General features: G+C 42.4%; 1 protein-coding gene across 3 annotated transcripts in view; it reads right to left on the bottom strand.

The window, feature by feature from the left end:
* NISCH (nischarin) overlaps positions 1 to 15,323 on the bottom strand; it is a 64,271-nt gene that overhangs the window by 29,273 nt on the left and 19,675 nt on the right. For all 3 annotated transcript variants that reach the window (XR_014175175.1, XM_081950407.1, XM_081950406.1), the window contains exons 6-11: positions 14,409 to 14,504; positions 8,609 to 8,704; positions 8,036 to 8,185; positions 7,626 to 7,694; positions 4,066 to 4,251; positions 3,411 to 3,539 (exon numbers count right to left, since the gene is read on the bottom strand). Coding sequence is in view for 2 of the 3 variants with exons in the window: in XM_081950407.1 (XP_081806533.1) it covers positions 3,411 to 3,539; positions 4,066 to 4,251; positions 7,626 to 7,694; positions 8,036 to 8,185; positions 8,609 to 8,704; positions 14,409 to 14,504 (726 nt within the window). In the remaining variant the exon portion in view is untranslated. The remainder of the gene's footprint in view (positions 1 to 3,410; positions 3,540 to 4,065; positions 4,252 to 7,625; positions 7,695 to 8,035; positions 8,186 to 8,608; positions 8,705 to 14,408; positions 14,505 to 15,323) is intronic.

The following is a 15,323-nucleotide window of genomic DNA, read 5'->3' as shown; positions in this document are numbered from 1 at the left end:
AAAGGCAAAGCAAATAAATAACCTAAACTGTTTTTGTCACAACCCAGGCTTAACAGATCAAAAGCTGTTCATAAATAACATAAATTTCAAATTTCAAGCATAAATGAAATTGAATTAGTGGCTTAATTTTTAAAGTAATTTTGTTTCATATACTTAAAATTAATTTAATTTTAATTTAATTATTGAGGCTATCAGTATCTCTGATCCAAATTTAGAACATAATAAATGTTTTAATTAAATATATATCGTCATTTATCTTTCTTGGTAAGCTATATTCCTTTTGGAGCTTATAAAATGTCTTGAAGATACATTTAACAATAAGATAATTGTTATTATCCCCATTTGCCTAAAGCATCTAAGTGGAGTTAACATAGGCATCTCTCGCAAAGTATATAATAATCATGAAAAATATTGATTTTGACAATTCATTCCTCACTGATGATGCAACAGGGAACTTGTGAAATATAACCTTTTACAATTAATTAGACTACAAACTTCTGGCTTGTTTTATAAGATAAAAGAGAGACATTCAAAGTATAAAAGTATCTGGAATTCAACACAAGTTGTCATTTTATTCAGATGCTACTTTAGGAATTATAAAAGCTATTTACCTAAGTTCATAATCTTTGCAACAATATAGCAGCTTTACTGGATACAAAGTAATTTGAGTAGATCTAATAATGTCCTATTGATTAGATTTCTGTGGCTTTTGAAAATAGAAATATGTAAAAGGGATTTATTCTGGATCCTTTTAAATATTTGGGAATAATAATTTAAAATAAAACACAGTTAGTAGATACAAATATTGTTTAGCACAGATGAACAGCTGTATTATATATTAGATGGCTGAAAATATGCACTGGTGTAAGAGAAAAAATAACAGTCTTTCCAAATGGATGTCTAAATTCAGTTATGACTACATAATTTAATTTAATTTAATTTAATTTAATTAGCACTTCTAGACCGCCCCCTCTCCCAAAAGGGACTCGGGGCGGTGTACAGTCCATATCAAAAACATCATACATAATAACAATTAAAAATTATTAAATGGATAAATACATAAATAAGAGGAGGATAAAATAGACAGAACTGTAATTGCTAAATAAATAATTTAAAATATACAAAATTTAAAACCCCAGTGTCCTATAAAATTAAGTCCCCTAAAAAACCAGTAGGAAATATATATGCCAGGAGGTAGACGTTAAGAATTATGCCAGACCAGCCAGTCGGAACAGGTGTGTCTTCAGTTTCTGCCGGAAGGAGCGGAAGTCAGTGGTGGTTCTAATGTCGGGGGGGAGGTCATTCCAGAGGGTTGGGCCCATCACAGAGAAGGCCCTACTCCTTGGTGTCGCCCGTTGGCATTGCCTAGTGGACGGCACCAGGAGAAGCCCCTCCCTGTGAGAGCGAATTGGCCGCAGGGATGTATGTGGGAGGATGCGATCCCGCAGGTAACTAGGCCCTATGCCATGGAGCGCTTTAAAGATGGTGGTCAAAACCTTGAAACGCACCCGAAAGACCACAGGTAGCCAGTGCAGCTCGCGCAGGAGCGGTGTTACGTGGGAGTACCTAGTACTCCCCATGACTGCCCGTGCGGCTGCGTTCTGGACTAGCTGCAGTCTTCGTGCGCGTCCCAAGGGAAGCCCCATGTAGAGAGCATTACAGTAGTCCAGGCGAGACGTCACCAGTGCATGAGTGACCGTGCGTAGGGCATCCCGGTCCAGAAGGGGGCGCAATTGGCGCACCAGGCGAACCTGGTGGAACGCCCCCCTAGCCACGGCTGCCACATGGTCGTCCATTGACAGCCGGGCATCAAGGAGGACGCCCAAATTGCGCGCCCGTTCCACAGGGGGCAGTTGTTCGCCCCCTATGGCGAGCGTTGGAGTCAGCTGACTGAACCGAGGTGCCGGTAGCCACAGCCACTCAGTCTTGGAGGGGTTGAGTTTGAGTCTGTTGTCCCCCATCCAGACCCCGACGGCTTCCAAACACCGGGACATCACTTCGACAGCCTCACTGGGGTGATTTGGGGTTGAAACGTACAGCTGAGTATCATCAGCGTACAGATGGTATTCAACCCCAAAACCATGGATGATCTCTTCCAGCGGCTTCACATATGTGTTGAACAGGAGGGGCAAGAGGACCGACCCCTGTGGCACCCAAGTGAGTGACCTCAGGGTCGACCTCTGCCCCCCTGTCAACACACATTGCGACCGGTCGGAGAGGTAGGAGCCGAACCACCGTAAAACGGTGCCTCCGACTCCCATCCCCATAATCTCGTTCAAACTGTCAAAGCATCAGTTTGCATATACTGTATAAGCTTCATTACACAGATTCAGAAGAAAAGTGCCGTATTTTTCAGAGTATAAGACGCTTTCCCCCCCAAAAATGAGGCTGAAAATCTGGGTGCGTCTTATACATCGAATACAGCATATTTTTTTTGCCTCCCGAAACCCCACTCCCTTCACCAAAATGGCTGTGCATACTCTTATAGAGGCTTTCAGAGAGTTCCTGGGGGCTGGAGAGGGCAGAAATAAGCAAACAATAAGCCGTTTTGCCCTCCCAGCCCCCAGCAGCACTCTATAAGCCTCCATAAGGCTACCATGCAATTTTTTTGACAAAAAACGGGCCAGTTTTCACAAAAAAATGGGCCATTTTGTGCTCATTTTTGCCCCACCCCCCCCATCCCCTCAGGAGCACTCTGCAAGCCCTCCCAAGGCTATTCATGCCTTTTATTTGAAACAAAAAACAACGGGCTGTTTTGGGGAGGTTCGCAGAGTGCAAAAACTCCCCCCCCCCTTTCAGAAAGCTCTTTAATTAGAATGGTTGATGAGAATTACATTGATCAAGTGCTGTGCCCACAGAAACAAGTTTTAGGTGCTGCAGGTTGTCAGCGATTTCCTTCTCCAGCACATGGATAAATACACCTGGAAACATTTACCTACCTACCTACTCTCTTTCTCTCTCCCTACCTACCTACTGTATTTCTCTCTCTCAATTTCTGTCTCTTTCTCTATCCCTTTATCTACTTACCTACCTACCTACCTACTCTCTCTCTCCCTACCTACCTACTGTATTTCTCTCTCTCTCTATCCCTTTATCTACCTACCTACCTAAACTACTCTCTCTCTCCCTACCTACCTACTGTATTTCTCTCTTTCTCTCCCTGTCTATTCCTCTATCTACCTACCTACTTTTTTAAAAAATTTGCCTCTTCAAAACCTGTCTTATACTCCGGTGCATCTTGTACTCCGAAAAATATTGTAAGTGTGCTACCACAAACCTAAGACATTTCACAACACTGTAAACCCTCCCATTTTATAAATTACATTGCTGCTCCTAGGCAACACTGTTTACACATCATACATCATATTCAAGTCAAAAGTTAGAAGATGAACAAGTCTTTGAAGATTTACCTCTGAGGCTCTGTCTACAAACTGAGCTAGAACTTTGGTCCTATAATCAGGAATAATACTCAAGGGATTGTTGGATAACACAAGCTTTTCCAAGCATGGAAGGCCTCCTATATTCCGTATTTCATCAATCTGAAAAAATAGAGGCATCTATTTTAAGCATCCATAAACATGGTCAAATATTTTGATATTACAACTGAAATCTACATTATTTAATCTGATTTCTTTCTGCCATATTTATTTCATATATTTCTTTTCTTAATGTGATGGATCTAAGAGGTATGCATTAAACCCTCTCTTCTGAAGTTAATAAATGATTGAAGAGATCAAATGCTCTATTGAGACTTTAAGCAAAGGTTTAATAAAAAATATTATTTCTGCTACATAAAAAGTGTTAAAACATTTCCTTTTTAAAAAGAGAAGTCAAAATGGTCTTCTAAAAGATCGGAAACCAGATAAAATGATGCAATAGAAGTCAATTCTAACATGTACATTTCAAACAGACTTCTAAGAATATTAATTGAAAATATAATTAACTAAGAATATTACCGTAGCTGAAGTGTAATTATTCCCTTAGTAGATTGAAGCTTGGAATCCTAGACACACTGAGTATAGCATGACTAGTTCTGAGTAAACAAATACATGATTCCCACAGTACCTGGTCCACTTTATTGTTACTAAGATCCAGGTTAACTAAAGAATAGAGTTTGTTGAGTCCAGAAAGTCTTTCCAGATGGTTCCCTGCTAAATTCAACGTTTTAATATTTCCAATTTTTGTATGAATTCCTTCTAACGTTGAAAGTTTATTGTAGGAGAGGTCCAGGTGAATAAGATTGTAGAGATGCTACAAGTAAATATAAAAACAGGTTATGCTATACATTACATAGACTTTGAAGTATTAATTCAACAACGGTTGCACCTATTCAGAAGAAATGGATAAACTCAGCTAATTGCTTAAAATGTGGTATGCAAAATGCATCAGAGGTTCACGTAATTCTGTCTTACAACATCTCCCTTCTAGACAGTTTCTGTACTTTTCAGTTCCATGTCATTGGTTTATAAGTCAATACTGAAAATGTATATTGTGAACTTTCACAATTGCAAAAACCTGGAACTATAAAGTTTGAAGGACACTTATTTTCCATCAATTAAAGAATAACCATTTCTATGTTCAAACAAACATTTTACCAATAGGAAACCCAGGTGTGTCTTTTGAGATATCTGGGCTGCTGACACTAGACTGCATCTTTAATTTTCTTTTAGTTTTCCTCTGTGACCTAAAGTGACTTAAATGTTAACAATCTATTTATATAACAAAATATGAATACAGTACTGTATTCAGTATATGTAAAACTTGTTTGTTTAGAATGGGTTTTCCATTTTCATCTTTCCACATGTAATAAAAATAATTTAAACTCAACAAATCACATATTAATATCTGTTCCACAAATTTTACTGTGTAGCTAAGGCTTTGCAAGACCGTGCTTTTTACATAGTAGTTAAGCCCTTGGGCATTTTAAATACAAAACATGTCATATTACTACCGTAGATCGGTGTTCTCAACCTTGGCGACTTTAAGATGTGTGGAATTCAACTCCTAATTATTTTAAAGTCACCAAGTTTGAGAAACACTGTACTAGATATTAAATTGAAATCAGATGAAATTTTGATCCTAAATTCCAATAATTACTTTTATTATTTTAGGAGAGTTGTGAAAGCAAGTTCAGGGTGGGGAAAAATAATATTTTGCTTTCCAGAGCCGCCTCTCTCTTTTTTTTTTACCCCAAATCAGCCTAAAATTAGCACTAACCTTTGGTAACATAACAGCATCACATGATATCCCCTTTATCCAAATTGTGGCCTCAACCTCTCCTAAACACTGGTTTCCCTTCTTAGATTGTATCCAATTTGGTCTTCTCCTGACAGACCAGTTACCATTGGAAATACCAAACAGAAACTCAAATGAATGGTGATTGTAACTTTCTTTTTATGTTTTATTTCCCTGAATTATACACAGTATAGTTAAAAGTCTTCTGAATCATCAGCAATACTTTAAAAATGATGCTGAGGACTTCCCATGCTGAACTAAGACATGGATTAGGCTGAAAACCTCCAAGAGCTAATAAACATGGGACAGGCTGCACTTCATTGTCAAATAGCTTTTTCAGTTATTGTTGGTGTCAATATGCTGACATTGCAAACTGCGAAGAGAGTGCTGTAAAACACTATGGAGTGGTATATACCGTATTTATCGGCGTATAACATGCACAGGCATATAACACGCACCTTCATTTTAAGAGGGAAATTTCAGGAAAAAAAATTAAATTTCAAATAAAGAACTATGAAGCATCTTTTCCCTGAAGACTCATGTTTAGTACATTCAGATGCTTTCTTTCCCCTTTCCCTCTTACTTGTCTATCCTTCCTTCCACCCTCCCTTCCTCCTTCCCTTCCTTCCTGCCTCCCTTCCAGTTCCCTCCTTCCTCTTGCCTGCCTCCCTTCCAGTTCCCTCCTTCCTCTTTCCTCCTGCCTGCCTGCCTTCTTTCCCTCCTGCTTATCTATGCTTCCTTCCTTCCTTGCACCTCCCTCCCTTCTGCCTGCCTGCCTTCTTTCCTCTTTCCCTATCCTCCTATCCTTCCTTTCTCCCTCCCTCCTTCCCTGCCTCCCTTCCAGTTCCATCCTTCCCTCCTTCCTTCTGCCTCCTTCCTGCCTGCTTGCCTTCTTTCCTCTTTCCCTCCAGCGTGTCTGCTTTTCCTGTGTGCGCGCGCGCGCGAAAAGGAGGTGGTGGGAGAGAAATTTGAAAGGTCTTCTGCTTTTGGAACTCGGAAATCCCCCCCCCCACTCCCCTTTTCCTCCAGCGAGCACAGAGCTTGAAGGAGGAAAAGGGAAAGGAAAAGCGCGAAACGGAGGTGGTGGGAGAGAAATTTGAAAGGTCTTCTGCTTTTGGAACTCGGAAATCTCTCCTCCCACTCCCCTTTTCCTCCAGCGAGCACGGAGCTTGAAGGAGGAAAAGGGAAAGGAAAAGCGCGAAACGGAGGTGGTGGGAGAGAAATTGAAATTTGAAAGGTCTTCTGCTTGCCGTGGGCGGGCTGCATTTACATAGAGCAGGGAGGGCTGTTAAAGGGCCGTATTAAACTGTAAAAACATGGCTTCTTAACATTATATCGGCGTATAACACGCATACATCATTTGCCCCCTATTTTTCGGGGGAAAAAGTGCATGTTATACGCCGATAAATACGGTACGTCTGTGTGCTATTGTTATCTGAAATGTAGCATACAGGGATACCTTGGTGCTCAACTACTTTGAATCTCATCAAATTTGGTACTCAATGAATTCTGACATTAAAATTTTGTCCTGGTACTCATCATTTGTTTGGTACCCAACGCACAAGCTAGAACTTGTCAATGTTGGCTGCCTTGTGACTAATTATATTATTCCTTATGAGAATAAATCATTTGGTACTCATCGTTTTTGCTACTCATCACACCTCCAGGAACCAATAAATGAGTACCGAGGTACCACTATATTATTATAGCAGAGGACAAGCAATCTGGCTCAAATTACCCACCAAGATTGCATGCAATAAAAACAGTAATCTCAAAGAGCTAAAATGGGAAAAAATTAAGATAATACAAGCAATTGGAAAAGGTGTACATTATTCTAGGGGTGTGAAACTCGATTTCATTGAGGGCTCTATCAGGGTTGTGTTTGACCTTGGGGGATCGTGGTGGCCATGGCCAGCTCAATGTCACTCATGTCAGGGGTCCCTGTGGTGGCCTGAGCACTCTGCCAGCAAGAACGGGCCCCCGAGCTCAATTTTCAGCTGCGACGGCTTCTTGCAACCCTCTGCCAGAGAAAACAGAGCTTGGGAAGGCCCTCACGAGCTCTGTTTTTGCTGGAAGAGGCACTGTGGGCCGGTCCTTTGCTGTTTCCAGGGCGGCCCTGCGGGCCAGATTTAAGCTCCAGCTCCCGGGGCCTTGAATTTGACACCCATTCATTATACTACAAAGGTATATACTAGATACAAGTATACAAAATACAAAGGTACATACTATATTATACTATGCTATAATCAATTAATTAGTTCAACTAATGTTAATGATAACAATCTGAAAGTTCTAGCAAATAGGCATTGGGAGTATCTAGTTAGACTTGGAATAGAATTTTAAAAAATACATACAAACACAAATTCATTAAGAGACATTTTTAAGCAAACCTGTAAATTCTCCACTAGTGGTACATCATTGTGGCTTAAATCCAGAAATTCAATCTTCGGCATTAATTTCTAAAATAAAGGAATAGTAAGCCTTCAGTCCAATTAGAAGATATCCGTTTTGATCCAAAACAATTAATCCATGATAATGTCAAGCCTTAAGAATTTTAGAACTATTTTTTCCAAGCAATAGCCGGAAAGCTTCAAGCAGAAGAAATTTCAAGGGATGTTGTACAAGACTGGACATGTTTACAGTTAAAAACTGTCACCATTCTGTAACATTCAATGTAATTATCAAATCTTCTGCAAGCTATTGCAAATATTAAAAGTACTGATTATATCACTATGAGTAGAAGAGATATCTTCTGTGTCCCTTTTGAAACTGTTCTGAAGTATTTGTTATGAACTCTTACCACTGAATTGTCAATTTGAGCTATGCTATTATGACTCATATCTAAAGTTGTTAATGTTCTCCAAGTTGGAATAACTGCTGTCACAGGATTTGAAGATGCGCCTTCTGGCTCCCACTGGTCAAATTCATAGGCCTCAGGTACTAAGATCTCCTGTTCAAATTACATTGAAAAATGAATATTTAATGTAAGGAGAAAATAAAGATTTCTGATTAGTAAGTCATTATTTGATAAAAACTGTTAGCTTCTAAACAAGTTTAAAATCTGGATAATACTTTACAAGCATACTCTTATTAAACATTTAAGCCTGTGTATATACTGCATGTGTATGTGCGTAGATTTGTAGAATTTAGCGTCAAATATTCTAAATAAGACATACCCATAAAATACATTTACTAAAAATTTTGAATGTTAATATCAATAGATAAAAGAATATTATTTTAAAAAATACAGTAAAATCAATTATACAAAAACTGAGCTGAATGAACAAAGAATATTTTTTATGATTTAAATACAACTTTTAACAAATTATAATCATAATACAGCATACTACAAATGTATACATTTGAATCTTACCATCATGGATGTTGCTGAGAATTGTACACTTAGTGTTGCTAGAGTGTGCTTTGAAGATGTCAGCCCATTAATAAGTTTTGCACCACAGTGATTTATCTATTTTGAAAAAGCAATAGCAAGGAAAATGAAACAGCAATAGAAGAAAATATGAAACTTTCATATGAAATTTTACTTATTGAACTCTAATCTCCCCGTTTTTATTAAAAAATTAATAAAGTTTTTGCAATATTTTATTAAAAAGTCTTCTTCAGGGACTGTAAATGCAATGTCAAGAAAGCCAATTATAGTTCCCAGCATTGATTCCAATAAAAGAAAATCAAATATTAGTACTACTGAAATTAGTGTCTGGAGGAGTGATAAATACAGCAATCTGAATGCAGCCATGCACAACCACAAACAGAAGAACTCTTTCTCCTTACAAAATCATAAAACAACCTTTATGAAAAACATTTTAATGCTTGATGGGATCCTCAAAGACTTGCTTTATGTAGGGATTCAAGAATAAAGAAAAACAGGCAAAATGGCCTCCACACACTCTCTGCTGTAAACAGACTTCTACTCGGAGTTAGCACGGGTTATTCTATGCTACTTAGAAACCATGTGATGGGTTCTAAAGTACAATCATGGAATATGCACACAATACTCGACATCTGACCTCCCTAATTACCAGAATCTCATGAAATTGAGATGAGAAACATCAAAGCAGTTCTCAGTCACAATAAGCAATAAAAACAGCAGAACTATGATAAGATTAAACAGTTTTTGAAAAAAAATGAATGTATACATTATCTTTCCATTCAAAATGAACTCTCAAAACAGAGTTTAAGTCAACCTAAAAATGCAAAAAGTAAAAAAAAAATCCTAAGTAACTGAAAACATACCGGTAATAATCAAACTATCAATGTTCAAAGGCCTGACTAGAGCAGTATGTTTTTACAAAGACAATGGGTGCCAAATGCTAAATAAGTCACACAAAGGGATGATACATGCTTAGGCTCCCCCTCATGCTGAATATACATGCCTCTGAAAGCAGGGCCTCCCCTACAGATGTTAATGACCAGTTTTATCAAAAGAAAAGCAGTCCTTGCTTTGGTGGTAACCCCGTGGGAATGCCTTCTATGCAGGCATGAACATGCTCAGATAACAGGGAACGAAGCTTGGAGTTGTGCTGGCTTTTAGACCTCAATGCTTCTAGCAGCAGGTTTCACAATGTTCCCCTCCAAATGGTTGCATAACTCTACGAAGCTGTTAGGGCTTCCATTGTTTAACACCAGCTCTTACTAAATTCTGATAATTCTGATAAGAAAACATCTAACTGCCAATTCACATTCTAGTATTATTTGGCAGTTATGCAGTTGCACATTTTGTCCCAACTGGAATTTCTGCATTCTTCTCAAACACAGCCACACTAGTGTATGGCAATGTTCAAAACATAAAATGATATGTCAACTGCTATTGTCAAACCTGATAGTCACAGTTAGCAGTAATACTACAAATGTCTTCCCTGCTACAACTATCAGCTAAAGATCAGGGTACATTCCAAGGATATATACCTTCTCTTTCAAGGAAAGCGCAAGTCCATCCAGATTAGGCTAAATTTCAATCCCTGTGTCTAATCTCTTACAGATGAAGAACATGCCCATCTGCCTAGATTTAACTTCAATTTCTTCCTCATTATTCTGCTTGTCATTAAATTTAGACTGCTTACTGGTATTCAGGAGCAAGGAGCAGCAGAGCTGGCTGTCATCTATTGATAACCTACTCCAAAAACAGAAGCAGTTCCTCAGCTGTTTCATGTAATTATTTACCATCCCAGGGGCAAGGCAGAATATTGTTGGATGTTAAAGGTCACTGGCCCTTTAAGCTTTCAAGAACTGGCTTTTTTTTCTGGGCCTTCTGGTTGCAAAATATTGAATCCCCAGTTGCATGATGGTGTCATTTCTATTTGAATTGCCATTTTTTATTGCTTATTGATTTATGTACCTCAGTTTTGTATTCTTTTTGTCAAGTAAATTTTGTATAAGTTGCTTATAGTCACTTTGGTTGACTTGGGGAGCCCTACAATTTTCTTTAAACAAATGTCCCTCAGCATCACTTTCTGGACAGAATGTCAGTTGGTCTTACCTGAACTGCATATCTCGAGGGTGACGTGGGAGTAGTCACTGATGGGTATTAACATGGCCCATTTGCCCGGAGACTGAGGTAAATCTGAGGACACTCCCTCTGCTCCTCCTTCTGACTCTCCAGATTAACGAAGTAGAACCTGGGAAGGAAGGGACAGAGACCACCCAACTCCCTCCAAAGTCCCTGTAACTAACCCAACTCAGGCCCTGGCGCAGGGCACGCCTGATGAGCAGGAAGTGACTGCTCCCACACCACCCTCGAGACATGCAGTTCAGGTAAGACCAACTGACAGTCTCCAAGGTGGGGTGTGGGAGAAGTCACTGATGGGACATACCAAAGCTAGATGTCCATGGGAGGGATCATTGGGCCTGAGTCTCCCAAAAGTGTAGTACTCCCTGCAGGACCCTCCTCCTGAAGAATGCCTCAACCGAGGCATACGGATCTAGCCGGTAGTGCCTGATGAAGGGCGATGGCGAGGATCAGACGGCAACCCTGCAGATGTCCTCGATTGGTGTCTGGGTGGCCCAGGCCGCAGAGGTGGCTGCACTCCAGGTGGAGTGTGCGGTGATGCCCCCAGGCCTTGGAAATGGCTAATCTTATCCATCTGCTGATGGTGGTCGGGGAGATCTTGGCTCCCCAGGCCGAGGGATGGAAGGAAACAAAGAGAGCCTCCGACCGCCTGAAGGCAGCTGTGCGCTTGAGGTAAATGCACAGTGTCCTTCTTACGTCCAGGCGGCGCCAGGACCTCTCTCTCTCCGAAGAGGGAAAAGGACAGAAATCCGGGAGGATTACCTTCTGGCTCCTATGAAATGGGGAATTGACCTTAGTCATGAAGGCTGGATCGAGTCTGAGCACGACCCTGTTGCTGTGGAAAATGAAGAGGTCCGCCCTGGTGGAAAGAGTATTACGTTCGGACACCTGGCAGAGGTGATTGCCACGAGGACGACCACCTTGAGGATTAGGAATTGTAAGCTCACCTCCCTGAGGGGTTCGAAAGGTGCCTCCAGCAGCGCCTTGAGCACTGTGGGAAGGTCCCACGAAGGGAAACAGTGAACCACCGGGGGCCGGAGATTAGCTGCCCCTCTGAGGAATCGTTTAATAACTGGGTGCTGGGACAGGGGTTGGGCACCCACCCCTCCTAGGATGGTGGCCAGGGCAGAAACCTGCCTTCTTAGAGTACTGTGAGCTAGGCCTTTCTCTAGACCGTCCTGGAGGAATTCCAGCACCTGGGGAACTGAGGCCGATGTCGGGTCTACCTGCGCAGATTGACACCAGGCCGTGAAGGAAGTCCAGGTCGCATCGTAGATGCAGGTAGTGGACTTCCTTCTAGCGGCCTCAATGGTCCTGATGACTCTAGCGGAGAATTGGGTCTCCCTTAGTTGCTCCCGCTCAAGCGCCAGGCGGTCAGATGGAGCCACTCTGGGTCTGGATGCTCCAGATTCCCCTGGCGTAGGGCCACCTCCCCCCAAGGGATTCTCTAATGGGGCAGAATTGACATCTCCACTAGGTCCACAAACCAGGGACGCCATGACCAGAAAGGGGCAACTAGGATTATCTCTGCCCTCTCTAACACTAGCTTCCTCAGAACCACGGGAAGGAGGGGAAGAGGAGGGAAGGCATAGAGAAGGCCCGACGCCATCTGCACCGCAGGGAGTCGATGTCCTGCGCCCCTTGGGTAGGGAACCGTGAGATGAACCTCAGAAGCTGGGTGTTCGACGGTGAGGCGAAGAGATCCACTGTCAGTCGGCCGAACCTCTGGCAGATCTGCTTGAAGATGTGGGGGTGAAGCTTCCACTCTCCGTGGTCTACTGTCTCCCTGCTGAGCCAGTCCGCCTGCTGATTTTCCACTCGAGAGATGTGTTCTGCTCAAATCGACATGAGGTTCCATTCCTCCCAGTTTCCCAGACGCACTGCCTTGTCACTACGGAGTGGATGTCTCCCTGCTTGTTCACGTGGGCCTTGGCTGCCATGTTGTCCATCAGCACCAGGATGTGTCTTCCGGCAACCGTCGTCTTGAACCGTCTGAGAGCTAGGTGGATCGCTCTGAGCTCTAGCCAGTTGATGTTCTTCCGCAGGTCCGTCGGGGTCCACCGGCCCTGCGCTAACTGGAACTCCAGGTGAGCCCCCCAACCAAATAGGCTTGCGTCTGTTGTTAGGACTAGCCGTGGAAGGGGAGGCTAGCAGTGGAAGGGGAGGAAGCTCTGAGCTCCCTGGCCCGTTGGTTCGGGTTGATCTGGATGACCTCGAGGGACCCCACATGAAGACTTTTGCCTAGCATCTTGAAATTGGTGCTGCATGCCCGAGGAAATCCGAGGAAATCCCTTGGGCAATGGCTCTGGCAATAACATTTTGAAAACTCTCTGAGAGCTCTGGGTAGGCAGGGGAGAGGCTGGGTGGCTCCAATGCTGAATTAGAGTCAGGGAAATCAGGAGCCAAGCACTGCCTAAGGAAGCTAGTAGTCCTGCAGCCAAAAGGATCTCCCCTTGCCCCTATGGGGTGAGAGGGCAATGGGGGGGGACAAGGGACTACCCCCCACCTAGGAGAGCCACGTGGGGAGACTGGAGAGCCAGGAGAAACTACGTCCAGGTGAGGACAACTGCGTGGCGAGCGCGATCTGGACTGGGAAGGACTGATACTGTCCCTGATTGGCCTTCCAGCCGCCCTGGTGATACGAACCTCCTGCTTGGAACCCTCCTTCCTAGAGGACTTGGAGTTGCACTTCCTATGGGTGGGTCTCCCACTTGTGCCTGGGAGGGTCCCTCACCCAGGTCTGAACCCCTAGGAGAACCGAGGGGTGCTGCTCCCCCACTCCTTGTGGAATCCGTCATCGCGCCCTTATTCATGGTTCGTAGCCTCTCTCTACCTCTCCTTCTGTTCCTACCGGTCTGTAGCTGCTGCGTGGATTCAGTGCTCCTTCGAATCCTCGCACTCCTCAGCTGTGCCACTAATCCGCGGCCCGCAAGATTGGCCCACCGCCGAATAGCTGGGGCCCTCCCTGGATTACCAGTGGAGTACAGACCCAAAGTTACCCTCCTCAGTACTGGCGGTAGCTGCGAGCGCCTAAGGCCTCTGGTATCAGAGCGCCGATCCCTGCGCTCTGCCCGTGCGCCCATGCTTCCAAAATGGCAACCGCCGACCACATGGCCTGGGTTTCTGTTCCGGCTCGACTAAGCCTCCTCCTTTCCGGTTGCGCGATCACGTCCGCTGATCTGTGGACCGCGTGTAGCAACGCCTGGGGCGTGCGGCTTGGAGATTCCCCCCCCCCACTGCTGCCCAGCGGTTTAATCCCTCAGCAAGCAAGCTTGTGCTAATGCCGGTAAGACGGGCGCCGCTAAGGGAGGTGAGAGGAGTTCAAGAAAAATCAAACGCTGAGAAAAGCTCGTACCAATGGAGAGCCAGGAAAATTATCTCCTTCTGGGCCGAAGACTGAGGTTAATTTGGGGAGTCAGAAGGAGGAGCAGAGGGAGTGTCCTCAGATTTACCTCAGTCTCTGGGCAAATGGGCCATGTAAATACCCATCAGTGACTCCTCCCACGTCCCACCTCGGAGATACATCAGTACTACTACAAGACTCAAGGTGCCCATCAATCCAGAGAAATGCAAAACCCTTAGAGTATACATGAGAGCAAGTTCTAAGTAAGCACTCCACGAACAAAGCTCTTTTTTCAGAATTTACCTGAATCTGATGAAGAGATTTAAATATTGATAGGTCAAAAGGCAAAAGATGTTCCTGAATATTACTGCTTCCAACAGGTCCACCTGTGCCAGTTATCTGGGGGGGGGGAATACATATGTACATATGCAGGTATTAATATGATTTAAAGAATAATAAACAGAGTGTACAGACATGTTTTTGTTTAGGAAACTAAGTATCTTGTTACATTATATTCCAATGTTTTATAAATATATACTGCAAAATTTTAATATTTATGTAATTTAGTTTACTGAAATATTGAGCATGCCACATTGCTCAGTGTCAAGACACTGCACACATTAGAAGGTAAGTTCAGCATCTTGTTCTTTCTTACAAAATAATAACAGAATATAAAGATTTAAAATTCTTTTTTGGGATCTGATTTTGACATACGTTCCATTGTATTAATCTGTTTTATTTCTATTTTTCATTTTATATTTTTAAAAATCTTTTAAATCTTAAAAATGTTCTGAAAATGATGCTGAGGCTTATAGCTAACAAAAATAGTATCAATTAAGAAGTCCTTATTGAACTATTTATCACTTTGGCAATTAAACAAAGATTCAAATACTGCTAACACTGGAGGGACAACTTCACATCAAGTTACCTCTGGCATAGTGAGAGATTTCAAGCATACCACCCGTTTCCTTGCTTAAGTATTAACACTTAAATGGGGAATATCTGAATTAGTTTTTAACTTCAATGAAGCACTGAGTACATTTATAAATATCAACCCAAAGTGCATATTACAGTACTATTGTATTTCTTAGCATCCGATAAATATAAGAGCAAAAACATTATAGGCTTATTCAAAGAAAATAAGTGTAACTTTGGGAAAAACAGGATATGAAAAAATACTATTGTGAGATACAATTCTATAAATAAGCAGAAATGATA

The sequence above is a fragment of the Natrix helvetica genome (assembly GCF_964273705.1).
Source record: "Natrix helvetica genome assembly, chromosome: 1".
Taxonomy (NCBI): Eukaryota; Metazoa; Chordata; class Lepidosauria; order Squamata; family Natricidae; genus Natrix; species Natrix helvetica.
The sequence above is the reverse complement of the archived record's forward strand: the minus strand, read 5'-3'. Positions and strand labels throughout refer to the sequence as shown.